We start from the raw sequence: 17,592 nt of genomic DNA on the forward strand, positions 1-17,592 counted from the left end.
GAAAAATTGGTATTTCAAAACTTTTTGGGTGGGAAAATGTCATTAAGGCAAACCTTGGGTGGGAAAAGGTCGTTTACTCTATCATTTAATGTTGTTTGTTTAATTAATTAGTTATTAACTTCTTGAAATTCAACTAAAGGAGTCTCATTAATTGATGTCCAAAAAGTCAACTTTTAAAACACTTAATTGCAAAATATTGAAACTGAGTTTTCTGGCGTTAGGCTTTGTTCAAAGATTCAGAGCAAACGAAGCGGAGAATAACAGAATTTGCAAAGTATTTTCATTAAACAACAAAATGCATAGTACAAATGTTTACATAGACATCTCAACCAGTAGCTCTTGTGCTCTGTTTTGAACGGACCTTGACGACTCTGCAACTCCGTTAACTCTCTTAGCAATTCTTTTTAACGGAACATGGCCTTCCGTTTCCTCTTTTTATATAAGCTTCTCCAAACTGCAGATTTTCTGCTCTTCTTCATCAACATTGTTACAAAGTGAACAATCTCGAAACAATTTGATTCGATCAAATGCATTGTGACAGAAAGAGCTATTGACTTTAAAAACTTCAAGGCCTCCTTTACTAATAGGACTTTGGCAGACTCATGGGGCCTCCCTAGGGCTGTCTTCAAGTCCTCTTCGTTTGTTCCCGCTCTGCTCGATTGATGCCTTGGATGAAGATTAAGTTGTTTTGGGTTCTTCTTTTGAGTTTCCTTGTGTCTTCTTTTGTTTTGCTAAGCATTGTTCCTAACTAAGGGCATATCCTGAGATTGTAAAACAAGAGGAGTGACTGTTGATGGACAGCCTTGGTTAAGGTGTGCTTTCATTGTTTGGTTTTGTGTTGGTGGTTGGTTTTGCTTTTGGCTTTGGCTTTAGGTGCCTACTTTAGTTTTTTGTTAGTAGTCTTAGTGATTACTTGATTTTTTTGAGCCTAATCTAGGGCTTATCCTATGGTAGGTTGGCCCTTTTCTTATGGCCTTCGGTAAATTCTTTTCTTTTCTTATGAATACTTATTTACCCAAAAAAAAAAAAAAAGAAAAAAAAAAATGTAACTAATAGAGAAGAGAGAAGAGAGAAGTGAAAAAATAGACAACAAACTGCAATCAAATTAATTATATCAGTAACAAAAACATAGAAAGCAACTGGAGGTACATATAAATAATAAACGTAACCCCTTTATTACATCATTGTCACAACTCAATCAAATTCAAAGGCCAGCATATTACCAGGCATTTGAAAAAATCTCTCTATTTGTTATCTATCTAGAACTTCTTCTGGAGATTTTTCACCACATTTACGTCCAACATGAATGCCCTGGCTAGAAAATCTGGATTAATCGGAGGATTTGATCCAAATACTGCGTTGGCAATTGTAATGACTCCAGGGTTCTGGCTGCTCAAACCAGCAAAGGCAAGAGCATTTGTCTTTCCGATATTGAATTGGAAATGAATGAGACCAATGGGAAACACAAAAATGTCACCCTTGTGAAGAACTTTGCTGATAAGTGTGTTGTTAGGATTGGAAGTGACGAAACCGACAAGTAGAGTACCCTCTAGGACAACAAGAATCTCAGTGGCACGAGGGTGAGTGTGAGGTGGGTTTTGGCCATAAGGTGCATAGTCAATACGGACTGCTGAAATGCCAAGAGTGTTAAGTCCTGGAATTTGATCTACATTCACAGTGGTGACATTTGAACCAACTGGATTGTTTGTGTCTCCAGGCCTTAGAACTGAAAAGGAGAAATCCTCTGCTTTGGCGAGCTTGGGGTCCTTGCAGAACTTCCCATTCACAAACACTGCATCAAACAATCAAATCAGTAAGGATAATATTAATGCCTAGCTACACATAGGAGAAGAGTTAGCTAGATTATATGAATATACATAAAGAGAAGTGAGAAATACCAGCGTTCTTTGGCTCGTCGATGGCTACACAGAAGTCCTGAAGAGGACTGGGGTCAAAAGCGGAGGCAAATGAGGAAGCCAAGGCCAGTAGGACAAAAGCTTGAACGAAACTTTTCATTTTGATTATGCTCTCGCTCTATTCTTTAAGTATTAATATTGCTTGGTGAGGGGTGAGAAATACGGCAAGGCTAGCTACTGTATTTATAGGTGAAATTTGTTGAACCAGTCTCGATAGTTTTCCCCTGCTTGAAGTAGATGACAAAGAGTGGTTCCATTTCCCAAGTCTTGATTGGCTATCATTTTCTTTTTCTCTTTTCTTAGTTTGTACATGTTAGTTAAGTATAATTTTTAATTTCTTCGTTGATTACATCAACACATTTTTTACATAGAAATGGTCCTCTTTCATTCAATCAGCTCCAGAGCTGGGAGTTCTCTTTCTAGGTTTCGGAATAGAAGGAAAGAGGCTGGCAGCTATTATATTCATCTTAAATTTTCGTTTGCTGTTCAAGGTACCAATTTTCTTTAATTAAAAACTGACGCTTCATTTTGTCTCTTAATTAGATGGATTTATAATAAGCTCTTGTTAGATATAACAGTATGCTGGTTTCAGAAATTAATCCTCAATAAAATTGTCATAAATAATTAATTAAAAAACTAGTTTTTTAAAACCAAAAAAGTCTCTGTGAATGATGGAGTTTTCAAGAAAAGATATCACTTATAATTTCTTGACCTGTATACAGTTCATTTAACTAATGACTGATACGTATTATTCTCTTGCTCAGATTGCTTTAGCTCCAAGTTGCTTATAATTAAGAGTCTATAAATCTTACTTTTTAAAGAACAAACAGAGGTTAACAATTGATGGATGAAAACAACATCAATAATATTTGAGAATCGCTGGTAGTTGATCCATTATAAGTTTCTAGCGTTTGTCCTATATACGCATAAGAATATAACTAGTAACCATAAGAAATTGAGAAAACGAAAACAATAACCATGAAGAAACTAACTGTTAGAGTTGGTGAACTCTAGTTAACGTTTAGGTACCTATTTTTTAAAGTGCAACGGAAGTTTTTACCAAGTTGATTAATGATTATTAGGTTAAGCTTAAATCAACATCCATAAATAGAAAATGTAAATCATACCAGCATATACATGGTTCAGCTAAAACCACTCTTTAGCCTACATCCATAGGACCTTGTCCAGATCGAAGCAAATCCACTAAACAACAAACATTACAAGATATAGTTAAAAGTTGATTTTAGCTATAGGAAAGAGAACTCCCTGTTTTAGTTACACTAAACACCACCCTTTGAATCTCTAGTAGTGTCCTGTTGCTCCAAGGACCTCTTCACATTGGGAACACACCCGAGAACACTTGAGCTGCACCCAAGCTTCACACGCCAAAGCCACACTCTAGCATCAACAATGGAACCAAGTTCTAGCCGCCATTCAACAAGGATATGAGATGATGAAGGTTTGGCACAATAACATAAGGTAAACCTTTGAGGAATAAAACTCTCTGAAAATTTCAGAGCACAAGCAAATGAAATATTAAAGGGTTAGTTCACAAATACACAAGAATGAAGAATATAAAGAAGAGTTTTCTTGCTCAATAATTTGTGTCAAGTCAACAAACAAGGGTTGACTCATGTTTGTCCAAATGAGGAAAAGATTCCAACTTTAATTTTGGACCACAAGCAAATCGAGAAAAAGAATGGTTTTTCCCTTGGACCACAAGAGGGTATTGTGACATCTGTATGTGGTCCTTAAGATAGCTCAAAAAATAGGAATAAATATCTTTGCTGCTTTAGACAAAAACGCAATTTATGCCAAGTTGAGAATATCTTATGTGAGTGTGCGAGCACAGAACTATTGTGCACACACTCTAGACTATTAAGAATGCAAGCTACACTCAAACAACAAACAAATACTGGATTTTGGACTGCTAGTGACTACTACTCTCCAATGAACTGAAACTGCAAAATTCAGTTATGCTTCCCACCCAAAGTCAAGTGGTATAGGTAGTTAGGCAAGTTGATCAAGTTGCTGGAAGTTGTTAAGCAAGTTGGTCAACTTGCTGAACAAGTTGATCTCCTCCCCAGCAAAATCAACAGCAATCAAGACCTCTCTGTTTTTTTGTTACAATTCAATGGTTGAGATTCTCTTCCAATTGTGTTCAAGCATTTGCAGTATAAAAGAACGTCCCCTGTACTTGGAAAAATTAAAGAGAAACAATTGCCATTTCTGCTTTGTTTTCTTTTAGTTTTTCAATCCTTACTCTGCATTTTTAGATTACTAAATTTTCACTCTAAATAGCCTTTACATGGTATCAGAGCTATAGAAGACTAACGTCTAATATGGCAAATCTTGATCAGTCAACTCCAGTCGTCAAAAGCAACAACAGCAATCAGCTCCCGAGCTCAACTTCTTTAGTCATGGTGTCACTTCCAACTGTTACCGTCAAACTAGGAAAGAACAACTATGTCTACTGGAAATCACAGGTTTTCCTGCCCTTGTTGCTTATGAATTGGATGGATTTGTAATTGGTGAAAAATCTTGTCCTCAATACTATCATTTAAAGAAATCAAATGAACAAGAACAAGAAAGTAATCTAATTAACAATGAGTATAATATGTGGAAGAAACTAAATCAAGTTTTGGTCAGTTGGCTTACATCCTCAATCTCTGAAACAATGTTTAGACACATAGCTCATTGTAGTACTGCTTTTGATATTTGGCATACATTGGAAATGCATTTTGTTACCGATTTAGAAGCCAGAACTTTGCACTTGAGAAACATGCTTCAAACCACCAAGAAGGATAACTTGAGCATCAATGAATACATCTTGAAAATGAAAGAATTTGCTAGAGCCCTAACTGCAAGTGAAGTTCTGATCGGAGATGAGGAATTACTACTCTACATTCTAGATGGTCTAGGACCTAAATTTGATGCAATTGTTGCAAATCACATTTCAAGAAGCAGTGAAATCTCTCTTTAAGAAGCTCAGTTCCTGCTCCATAAACACGAAATGAGGTTAGAGAGATAGCAATCTGCATACATTGGATTCCATAAGGCATCAACTTTTCTGTCTACTAAACACCTGCCTACAAACCAATCCTCCTCAGTTAGTTATAGTCAACCAAATACTCACCAAACCTTTCAAAATTATATACCACTTTAGCCTAATGTACCTGCACCAAATTCATACAATACTCAGTTCAATCGAAGCAATTACAATCCAAACTTCAGAACACATATGATCACAACTTTAATCTGAATGTTGGCAAAGGCAGAGGTCGTGGCAAAAACTTTTTCAAACAAAGCGTCATCTGCTAAGTATGTGGAAAATCTGGACGTATAGCGTTACAATTCTTTCATAGATTTGACACTTCATTCTAGGGAGGACAGAATCATGGAACATTTTCACCTCCTAGAACTAAAATTTTGCTGCAGAATATTTAGAAAGCTCATCAAGCTTACTTCACTGCCTCAAACATGAATGCTTCAAGAAATCCAACACAGGTTGATAAATCAGTGCATTTTGGATATGTTCAACTAAGGTTTCACAATTGGAATCCTAATAGTCACCAGTAGTTCAATGGCAATAATCACCTCACCAGAATCAGCACAGGGCTTAAATGTTGCCTCTCAACAACCTTAAACCTTCCAAAATGTGGGACAATATCCATCTGGATCATCATCTCACTTGCAGCCACTCTAGCAGATCCTAGCTAGTACATTGATTCTGGAGTCACACATCATATCACTACTGATCCACAAAATCTCTCATTCAAGACTAATTACTCTGGAGCAGAAAAACTACAAGTCGGCAATGGGCAAAATCTGTCCATATCACATACATGTTTGATTACTCTACCTTCCACATTAAGAAATAGATCTTTATATCTCAAAAATATTCTATGTGTACCTGATGTGACAAAGAATCTATTTAGCATCTCTAAGATTACTAGAGATAATAATGTCTTGGTAGAATTCTTAGATGATGCTTGTGTTGTAAAGGATAAGATTTGTCAAGAAATTCTTCTACATGGATTTCTTCAAAACGGTCTCTATAAGCTAGCCATTCCTATCCACACATCATCATCTACATTCGCTAATTCCAGAAGAAAGTCTCAAAGCTCTCCAGTGAAGTCCTTCCTAGCGTCATCTGAAGAATCAATAATGAATAATGAGTAGTCTACTTGTAATAGTCCTATAGATGTTCATAATAAGTCAGCATCAAATAAAACTATGCTGTTATGGCATTGGCATTTGGGTCATCCTAATGTAGCTGTGTTAAAGTCTGTTATGAATTACTTACATGTACCTACCTCTGAAAGCAATAAAAGAGATCTTTGTGAAGCTTGTATCTTTGGCAAACTAACTCAAAGATCTTTTCCCTCTTCCACAACTTCTTCTTTAATGCCTTTAGAAGTAATCTTTGCCGATGCATGGGGGCTGCACCTATAGTTTCCTCCACAGAATTCAAGTATTATCTATTGCTAGTGGATGACTTCACTAGATATTCATGGATTTATCCATTAAAATACAAATCAGAGGTAAGTTTAGCTGTTCAACAATTTCATCAGCTTGTTGAGCAACAATTTGACACCAAAATCAGAAGCTTTCAATCTGATTGGGGTGGAGAATTTCAACCATTGCTCTCTTACTTTGCCTCTCATGGAATTCACTTCAAACATCCATGTCCCCATGTACATCAACAGAATGGCAAGGTAAAGTACAAACATAGATATGTCACAGAGATAGGTTTGGCCCTTCTTGCCCGGGCTTCTATGCCACTCTCCTTCTAGTGGTTTGCGTTTCATACAGCTGTGTATCTCATCAATATACTACCATCAGCTGTGATAAATCATCGGTCACCTTTTGACAGATTGTTTCATAAATGCCCAACTATGAGTCATTACACACCTTCAGATGTTTATGCTATCTCTTCATAAGGCCTTATCAAAAACACAAATTTTCATTTCATAGTGAGCAATGTGTGTTCCTTGGCTATAGCTCTCATCATAAAGGGTATCTTTGTTTGAAAAAATCCAGCAAGGCTTACACAGCCCAAACTGTCAAATTTGATAAAGACACATTTCCTTTTGCAAATGGCTTTTCTCTCACCTCTACCAACTCAACTTCATCCCAGCAACCAGCATAACTCCCCTCTTGGACCATTCCATCATCTCTTCCTAGTGCTTAAACAGTGCATCAGACAACTCCTCTACACCATCAGTCATGATTACTCCAAGATCACCACTCTTTCTTGCTATGTCATGCCTCAGTCCCAACAATCCTTTGATAGTATTCAGTCCCCTCAAACTATTTCCTCTAGCACATCTTATCCCAGCATTCCCTTATATGTAGACTTGCAGATTCCTACTAAAGTTGCTAAACCTCCAATTCAGAATCATCATCCTATGATTACTCGGACAAAAGCTGCCACGTTAACAGCTTCTTCTCCATCTTCCTCCACTCTAGAACATGCTTAGCTTCAGTAGCCCTACAAGATTCTAATTGGAACCAAGCAATGATTGACGAATACAATGCTCTCTTAAACAACAACACATGGTCTCTAGTTCCATACTCAGATGATATGAACATTGTTAGAAATAAGTGGGTATTTCGAGTAAAATATAATGTTGATGGGAGTCTACAAAGGTACAAAGCCAGACTTGTGGCTAAAGGATTTCATCAAACACCCGGGTTGGATTATTTAGAGACTTTCTCTCTTGTTATTAAAGCCTCTACCATCCGCATTATTCTATCCTTAATAGTTACTCATGGTTGGCAAATCAAACAAATTGATGTCAATAATGCTTTTTTAAATGGAGATCTAATCGAGAATGTCTACATGTTTCAGCCTTAAGGATTTATCAATTTTGAGTTTCCTCAACATGTCTACAAACTCAACAAGGCCCTCTATGGCCTGAAATAGACTCCTAGGGCCTGGTTTGACAAACTAAAAAGAGTTTTTATAGGTTGGGGATTCGAGAATTCTACCTTTGACACCAGCCTCTTTTATTATACTCATGGGACAACACCACTTTACATGTTAGTGTATGTTGATGACATAGTCATCATTAGACCTAACAATCTTTTGATTCAGCGTCTGATCACTAATTTAAACCATACTTTTTCATTAAAGGATCTTGGTGATTTGCACTTCTTCTTAGGCATTGAATTTATTCATACAAACCATGGCTTACAACTCAATTAGCAGAAGTATGTCCATGATTTGTTGTTAGAAACCCAGATGCAAAATTGCAATCCATGTGTTACTCCCTTAATTGTCAGCTCCAAGCTGAGTATAGACGATAGCCCTCTGTTTGATCAGCCTTCTATATATTGAAGCACAATTGGTGCTATTTAGTACCTTACCTTGACCAGACTCGATCTATCTTTTGCCGTAAATAAGCTCAGTCAGTTTCTCAAGGCTTCTTCTATCAACCATTGGTAGGCATGTAAGCATATTCTTTGGTATATTAAGGGTACATTTGATTATGGTTTACACTTGCATTCTGATGGCAATTTGAAACTTTAAGGTTATGTTGATGCTGACTGGGCAAGTAACCTCTCTGATCGTCACTTTACCAGTAGACCAAATCTAGTCCAACGGAGCTCCAAGAAGCAACATGTTGTTACCTTGTCTTCCACTGAGGTTAAGTATTGTGCTCTTGCTCAAGCCTCCACTGAAATGGCATGGATGCACAATCTTTTTCAGGAGCTGTGCATTCCCTTATTTTCATCACCAATCCTCTGGTGTGACAACACTAGTGCCATTGCCTTAGCTTCCAATCTGATGTTTCATGCTTGCACAAAACACATCGAAATCGATGTACACTTTGTGTGTGAAATGGTCACCTCAAAACAATTGGTTGTTCAATATGTCTCCTATGAATTTCAAATAGATGATATTCTCACCAAGCCACTCTCGAGTCCCAGATTTCATTTGCTTCATGAGAAACTCTCTGTTCTCCCCATTTCCTCTTCTATTCAATCCAAGTTTTGTCTGGGGTACAATAGGGATAGTCATCCAAAACTTGAATCGCATCACGTTGATGTTAGTGGCAAAGAAACTTGATTCCATACATTTCAATGTTGTAGTGTTACTCAGATCAATGCATCGATATAGTTCAGTTCAATGTTTTCAGTTCAGATCAACCTTTGTGTTTTTAGCTCACATCAACGTTTGCTTGTATTTTTTAAATGGTTAAGGGACGATGTCATAAATATAGGTTGGCTGTAGTCCATTAACAAGGTAATGGTGAAAATCTAAAACTCCATTATTTTTTTGTTTGAGCTGGCCTGAGGGACGATATTAAGAATGCAAGCTGCACTCAAAAAAACAAACAAATATTGGATTCTAGACTGCTAGTGACTGCTACTCTCTAATGAACTAAAACTGCAAAATTCAGTTATGCTTCCCGCCTAAAGTCAAGTTGCAAGCCAAGTGGTATAGGTAGTTAGGCAAGTTGATCAAGTTGTTGCAAGTTGGTCAACCTGCTAAACAAGTTGATCTCCTTCCCAGCAAAATCAACGACAGTCAAGACCTCTCTTTTTTTTTTTTATAGTTCAATGGTTGAGATTCTCTTCCATTTTTGTTCAAGCATTTGCAATATAAAAGAACGTCCCCTGTACTTAGAAAAATTAATGAGAAACAATTGCCATTTCTACTTTGTTTTCTTTTAGTTTTTCAATCCTTATTCTGCGTTTTTAGATTACTAAATTTTCACTCTAAATAGCCTTTATAGAGACGAACAAGCCAAAAACGTAAGTTTGGCAAACCTGTACACACACACACTGTAGAGTAGGTGCCATAGAGCCAATTAATTATTGTAAAATTGATTATGTAATAAATGTTTATTTATCAATAAAAGGCATATTCTTCTATATCGTGTATGTAATGATATATATCCTTAGGATGGTATAACCATGACGAGGGTATCAAGTGTTTCAAATCTTGATAGTGAGAACCCTATGATCACATATGGTGGCCATTCTAGAAACGTCCGTAGACCAATATTATTTTGATCAAGGACATAGATAATACGATAAGGTTATCATAGTGTTGAACGACCTTGTTGAAAGACAGTGACTGGTCTCACTTGTCAAGGTTGTTTGCCGATAACCTAGTGCAACGCATGGGTGCTTGTTAGAGGCAAGTTCACTGGACAGACCCACTAGAGGATTCCATATGGATGGTAACCCTAGTGTCTATGGAATAAATCCTCTAACGGATGGTGGTGCATGTGATCCTTCGACTTGAGATCACTGAAGCGCCTTGTGTACCAATTGGTATAGTTTGACACTAGCCCAACGTAGTTCTATTCAGAGCTATCAATACGAGAGTGATTGGCTACATTGAGAAGTGTATCGAGACTATGATGGATCGACAAAGGATTCATCACTCCTGGGTACGGAAGAAGTTATCTCACTGGGTAATTCAGTAAATGGCAATGACACTAAATTTGTTGCCACAATGGGATTAAGTTGATGCTCAATCCAATTTAATATTTCTGTCATTGGTCTAGTAACTGAATACAAACATATTGAGGATATGTGAGGTTGACACTATTTATGTACCTTAATCTCGATGAGATAACAGTTGATGAAAGGATTTGATTGCACGGTAACCATACCATTGACAGGCTGCGATTTCGCTGAATCTAAATTTATCGGGTGGCCATGATGCCTTGCTAAGTGCCAATCTTGGTGTGTGTGTATAGTGAGACGATTAATTGGTGTTAATCGTGATACTATTCACTACCGATATGATAAGGAGCCTACGGGTCACACACTTATAAGATAATTTAAGAATCAATTTGTGAGAAGGGTATTTTTGTCTTTTAGGACAAAAGGGTATTTTGGTAATCTCACAATGCAATTAAATTTGCTGAGGTTGTTGCCTATATTTAATTTTAATATTAAAATTAAATTAGTGAGATTATATTTAAACATATCTATGTATATATTTAAATGAATTATTATTATTAATTAAATGTTAATATATTATTATATATTAATTGATTTTAATTATAATAATAATTAATTAATTAAAATACCATAAAGGGTGTATTTGGTTGCAAGGGTGAACTAGGGTTGGAGCCCACGGTTATTCCTAGGTGGAATAGGGTTTTAATTGTTGCACTATATAAATGCAACTTAAAATTAAAACATTAGAGAATTATTCATTCAATTAAAACCCTAGCCACCCTATCTCTCTCTCTCTCAAGAAGAAAACTTTTCTTGTTCTTCTTTTTTGATTCTTGAAGCCCTTGATTGTTTTAGCAAAATAATCAAGGATTCTACAGATTATCTTCGTGTGGACTTCCATGAGTGCGATCCTACTTTAGATCGATTGGCAAAAAATCACATGAACAGTAGACGGCAAACAGTAACCGTGAACAGTGTTCTTGTCCAAAATCAGAGATATTCGAAGGAATAATTGTACATAAGTATTCTAATCCTTGAATGGATTTACTTTATACAGATTTTTGTTTATAAACATGTAAACAGTATAATCTATACTCGGATCTAGGCAAAGAAAGGTAATTGATTTACCGATTAAATTTTTGTTTTCCCTTGCGTATGGTAGATCAATTACTTACACACACAACTGTTGTGCACACACAGAACATAAGTTTGACAAAAATATTCTACACTAACAATATTTGTTTAAAAAAAAAAAAGTTATAGTCAAAATTAGCACTACACACACATAAATATAATAAATTACACCTACTCCGTTATGCCTTGACTTTGTTTTTCCTTTCTAAGTCAAATCGTCTTTTTTAATTATCTTCTTCATTATAATGAAATCTTGTATGAATCCATTGGTTAATCATGTTTTGAAAACGTTAGACATGAAAAATAATTTTTCTGATTAATTGACCACGTGAAGGTTACATGAATGACATCTTAATTAGGATATAAATGTTTTATCCACCTTGATGTTCTGGTCAACTATGTTCTAGGTTTTGCGTTTTAAAATACTAGGATTTATCTTCGTTGAACTAAAAAAATGTTTACATAATCAATTAATTGGGATGATTTTTTTGTTTAAAAACCAAAATATCTCTCATTTTGATATTATCTCAGTTTTAAAAGCTTCATTCTACCTCTTTTCTTTAATGTTTATTATAATTACAGAATAGATCATAGCATATTAAACCTAAAAAGGGTTAAATGTAGTTAACTCTTTAATTAGTTGTACAAGCTCTGTTAGGATCTCACATTGGGATCTCACACCGACCAAGTGTGGTACTTAAGCCTAGGGACTCTCACACCTGTCAGACCGGTCTTTTAGGTTGGGATCCCCTTTGGGTTTGAGTTTTAACATTAGTGCTTTTCGTTGAGAGTTGAGCTGCAGAAAGGGCTACCTATATGCTAGATTAAGGTGCAGTGTGCTCTCCTTGGGAGAGGGAGCTGCATCAATAACTAATAAGTGAGTGAAGCCGCCCAAAATAGGAAAGGGCTACTGTCGAGTTAGTGTCAATAAAGTGAAAGCCACCATGGAAGTCGACTCTAGAAGGGGTTAGGATTCCACATCAGGATCTCATACCCACTGTGAGCTGTTAAGCTCTGGAACGAAAAACAGAGAGAGAGAAACGTAAAAAGGGGAAAGAGAGAATTCTTTTGTTATTTTTCTTAAAGCAAATTTGTACAATCATTGGCACTTTTATAGTGCTCTGATATAACAGTAACTAACTGTTAAAATACAATTGATATTAATAGAAAGTAAACGACAGTATTCATCTTTACTAACATCCTCCCTTAAGCTGGATAGCTCTGAATTTTACTCTGGACTCTTTTCCTAACATTCTCTCGTAAGCTGAGCTGAGGCAAGGATTTGAGAAACATTAAGAGTCACTTTGTAACTTCTGATACTTCAAACTGAAGCAAACTAAAATTGCTGCGAAACTAAAGAAGCAAACTAAAATTGCTGAAATGCATCAAAACTGAAGCAAACTGAAATTGCTGCAAATGCATCAAAACTGAAGCAACTGAAGCAACCTGAAGAAACAAACTTCCAGCAAGTTATTCCAGTCATTCCAAACCTCCAAACTGAGTCAAACTAAAACTACAATTCACTCCAAACTTCAACAATTCACTCCAAACTAAAACTACTGCAAATTCAACAATTCACTCCAAAATAAAATTGCTGCAAATTCAACAATTCACTCCAAACTAATAACTGCTGCAAATTCAACAATTCACTCTAAAATGAAACTACCAACAATTCACTTCAAACTAAAACTGCTTCAAATTCAACAATTCACTCCAAAATGAAACTACAGCAAAATCAACAATTCACTCCAAACTGAAGCAAACTGAAACTACTATATTCCATACTTCTGAATACTCCATACTCCAAACTGATAACACTGAAACTGAAGCAAATTCAACTGATGCTAACTGAACCTGATACTTTCAACTGAAAATGACTGAACTGTAAAACCATCCTGATGCTTCTGTACTTTTACAGACATAGGAAACTGATAGTCATTTTATCAAGATAAACTGAGGCAACTGCAAAATCACCCTAAGGCTTCAGAACTTTGCAAACTTAAGAAACTTTAGATGCATTTAGTTAAGGAGAAGACGCTTTTATAGGAGATGGAACTACTGTAAGTTTTTCTCGAAGATACTCAACTCTGGAAATGGACAGAGACTTGGTAAAAATATCAGCAATCTGATGCTCTATAGGGACATATTGAACCTTCAAGTTGTTGACAGCAACTTGTTCTCGAATATAGTGGGCATCCAATTCAATGTGCTTAGTTCAAGCATGGTAGACTGGGTTGGATGCAAGAGAACCAGCACTCTGGTTATCACACCAGATAACAGGTATTTTAGGAAGGTTCAGACCAATTTCAGAGAACAAACTGTGAAACTAAGTAATTTCTATTGCTCCCTGAGCAAGAGCTCTGTATTCAGCCTCCGTAGATGACAAAGACACTACTTTCTTCTTTTTAGAACTCCATTGCAATATGTTGGAACCAAGAAATAAACAACACCCACTTGTTGATCGTCTGTCTTGAATGTCCCCTGCCCAGTCATTATTAGTGAAACACTCAAGATGAAATCGTTGAATTTTAGTGAACTGAATTCCAAAATCAGTTGTGCCTTTAAGATAGCGAAGAAGTCTCTTACAAGCTTGCCAATGGAGTTGAGTGGGGGCTTTGAGAAATTGAGTTAACTTGTTAACGGAGTAGGCAATATTAGGCCTTAATAGAGTGAGATATTGCAAGGCACCAATTGTGCTTCTATAAAGAGAAGGTTTGTCAAGCAACTCACTATCTTCAAATGTCAATTTGTTTCCTAGAGCCATAGGGGTTGAGCACAGTTTGGAGTCACTCATACTAGTTTTTATCAGGAGATCTCTAACATATTTATCCTTACTCATGTGAATGCTTGAATCTGTCCTATGTACCTCAAAGCCTAAGAAATACTTGAGAGAGCCTAGAGTTTTCAATGCAAACTCAATATCCAGCTTGTGAACAATAGCATGAACCAATTTAGCATCATTCACAGTCAATATAATGTCATCAACATAAACCACTACATACATAACTTGACCATTGTGGTTATAAATGAAAAGACTTAAATCAGCCACTGAATAAGTAAATCCCCACTGTAGGAAAGCATTTTTAAGCTTCTCAAACCAAGCTCGAGGAGCTTGTTTAAGACCATAAAGGGCCTTTATCAGTTTGCATACATGAAGAGGTTTTTTGCTATCAACAAAACCTTGGGGCTATGCCATGTAAACTGTCTTGGTAAGCTCTCCATTTGGAAATGCATTATTAACGTCAACTTATTGAATATCCCAACCATATGTGACAGCCAAGCTAATAATAACTCGAATTGTGGATGATTTAATGACAGGGCTTAATGTTTCTAGGTAATCCACCACGGGTGTTTGTTGAAAACCTTTAGCGACAAGCCTTGCTTTGAACCTTTGAATAGACCCATCAGAATTTTGTTTAATTCTAAACACCCACTTGCATCCTACAATGTTCATGTGAGACTCAGCTGGTACAAGTTCCCATGTATGATTAGATATCAGTGCTTGAAACTCACTGTCCATGGCAGCCTTCCAGGAGGCGTGAGAGAGAGCTTCAGCTACACTACCTAGCTCATGGGTATCTAAGGAAGAGGAAGGGCTGATGGTGGTGGTTAAAAGGGAGCTATGATGTTTGGACTTTGACCGAGTGATCATAGGATGAGTGTTTAGGGAATGTGAGGAACCTGAATCAGATGACTCTATTAAAATAATGGGAATGGATAAGTGTTTATCAAAAGGTAGCTCTACTGCTAGCTGAATAGACTCAAAGGAAGTAGGCTGCGAATTTGAAGCTGATGGTGGAGTATTTTCAGGTGCAGAAGGTGAGGAATCTGCTATTGTATTTTTAGGTGCAGAAGGTGGCTGAGACAATATTGCATCTGTTGAACTTTGCTGACCACTGGTTGGGGAAACAACAACGTATGGTAATGGTGACTAACATGTATTTTCAGATGCAGAAGGTAACTGAGACAACATTGCATCTGTTGGACTTTGCTAACCATTAGTAGTAGAAGAAAGATTGGAAATGGATGGTGATAATGAAATACAAGTAGGGAACAAACTTTCAGCAGTAAATGAGGGATAAGAGGCAGTGTTTTTGGAGTTGAAATGTGGGTCAGTAGCAAAAGGGAACCTGGTTTCATCAAATTTTACACTATGACATATGTATATTTTTCCTTTAGGATCAATGCATTTATACCCTTTGTGATGCATGCTGTACCCAACAAAAACACATGTTCTAGTATGAAAATCAAATTTATAAGAGTTGTAAGGTCTTAGGAAAGGATAGGCAGCACATCCAAAGACTTTAATATGCTCATATGCTGGAATTTGTTTTAAGAGAACCTGAAATGGGAAAAGACCAGACAAGACAGGTGTAGGCAGAGTATTTGTGAGGTAGGAGGTAGTTTCAAAGGCAAACCACCAGTATTTCAAAGGCATACTAGCTTGAGCAAGAAGGGTTAGACCTTGTTTGACTATTTGCCTATGTTTCCTTTCAACTCGTCCATTTTTTTGATGAGTGTAGGGACATGGATGTCTAAAAATAATGCCATGATCAAGAAAATATGAGACCAAACTTCTATATTCACCCCCCAATCTGTTTGAACACATTTTAAGGGAGTATTGAACTGTTTTTCTGCCATGACATGAAACTGTTTGAATATGAGTTGTGTTTCAGATTTTTTTTTTTTGAGGAAAGACCTAGGTGAATCTACTATAATCATCTAGGAACTAAATGTAGTATTTGAATCCTTCAGGGGATGCGATAGGAGATGGAACCTAGAGGTCTGAGTGAATTAATTCTAAAGGTTAAGAGGCTCTTGAATCTATCCTAGGGAAGGTGGACTGATGTAGCTTGCCGAATTGGCATGCTGAACAGAAGTCAAAGGTGGGTGAAGTAGTGTAATGTATTTGTAAAAGATGTAAGATTTTGGCAAGAATTGAGGCATTAAGATGACCCAAACATGTATGCCACAACATTCCATTAGTTTTGGCAGTAGAGAAAGATTGAACATTTTGATTAACACTTTTATTATTATCAACATCATCAGTGTTACAAGGAGAAACAAATGCAGGAAATTTTAAAAACACATCGTTATTCTTAGGCACACAGCCAATATTGATATTATTTTTAGTATAGTCTTTTAGTACTGAAGAAAACAAAGCCTTTATGGATTCAAATGGACTAGGAGGTTGAGCTGGAATGAAAAACAGAGATAGTAGATTGAGGAAAATCAGCAGACAGGTTCGACTATGGAGTGATTGGAGTTGGAAGTTGATAAAGACCATCTTTAAGCCGTCCTTGAAGAAGAACCACTTTGGATTGTTTGTCCTTAACAACACAATGGTCAGCAAGGAATTCAACAATTACATTGTTGTCTCTAGTAAATTTAGATATACTGAGCAGATTTTTGGTAATATGGGGAACACATAAGACATTTCTAAGATAAAGAGACCTAGAAGAACATGGTAAAGATGTATAGCCAGTGTGAGATATAGTTAGAAGCTCACCATTCCCAACCTGAAGTTGCTTGATGCCTGAGTAAGTAGAGTTGCCAGTGAGCTGAGAGAGATCTGTTGTCACATGATCTGTGGCACCTGAATCCCTATACCAGGAGGCATCCTAGACAGTGGATGGTACTGCAACATAATTGGCAGTAGGATTAGCATGATGTGATGGCTAATTGTATGACAGAATCACCTGATTATAAGCAGTGGATGTTGTGCCATCATGAGTCATTTGAGGCTTTCCTGAGACTACTGAGTTAAATCCTGTTAGAGGATTAACTTGGTTAACTTGAGCAGTGTTCTAGCCACCAAAGTTATTATAAAAAGATGCTCCAGAATAACCAGTTGCAGTAGACATTGGACTTGAGTGAAAGCCAGCTGGTGAAGTCATTAATGCAAGATTGTAAGGAGGCTGATGAGGACTTGGAGAGGAATACATCAATCCTAGAAAACCAACTGGTGGTCTAGTGGAGTAAGCAGGAGCAAAATTAGACCTTATCATTGAGTTGCTTCCTTCGGTAAAGCTTGTACCAAATCTATGATAACAGTTTAGAGCTAAATGCCCTGTTTTACCACAAACCTGGTAGAAAAACCTGCCTCTTCCAGTTC

The 17,592-nt window shown here is 36.7% G+C and overlaps 2 protein-coding genes across 2 annotated transcripts; both read right to left on the reverse strand.

Moving 5' to 3' along the window:
* Window positions 1-1,070: 1,070 nt before the first annotated feature.
* LOC116117278 (germin-like protein subfamily 1 member 13) lies at window positions 1,071-2,056 on the reverse strand. Its single transcript, XM_031403309.1, has 2 exons — window positions 1,899-2,056; window positions 1,071-1,792 (listed from the first exon to the last, which is right to left on the reverse strand). The coding sequence occupies exons 1-2, from the start codon at window positions 2,014-2,016 to the stop codon at window positions 1,260-1,262; spliced, it is 651 nt and encodes a 216-aa protein (XP_031259169.1). The 5' UTR covers window positions 2,017-2,056; the 3' UTR covers window positions 1,071-1,259.
* Window positions 2,057-13,803: 11,747 nt separating this feature from the next.
* Window positions 13,804-14,481, reverse strand: LOC116117268 (uncharacterized mitochondrial protein AtMg00810-like). Its single transcript, XM_031403301.1, has one exon. It carries the CDS (start codon window positions 14,479-14,481, stop codon window positions 13,804-13,806), a length of 678 nt encoding a protein of 225 aa, XP_031259161.1.
* Window positions 14,482-17,592: the final 3,111 nt, after the last annotated feature.

This window comes from Pistacia vera, unplaced genomic scaffold (assembly GCF_008641045.1).
Source record: "Pistacia vera cultivar Batoury unplaced genomic scaffold, PisVer_v2 Contig801, whole genome shotgun sequence".
In the NCBI taxonomy this organism is placed as follows: Eukaryota; Viridiplantae; Streptophyta; class Magnoliopsida; order Sapindales; family Anacardiaceae; genus Pistacia; species Pistacia vera.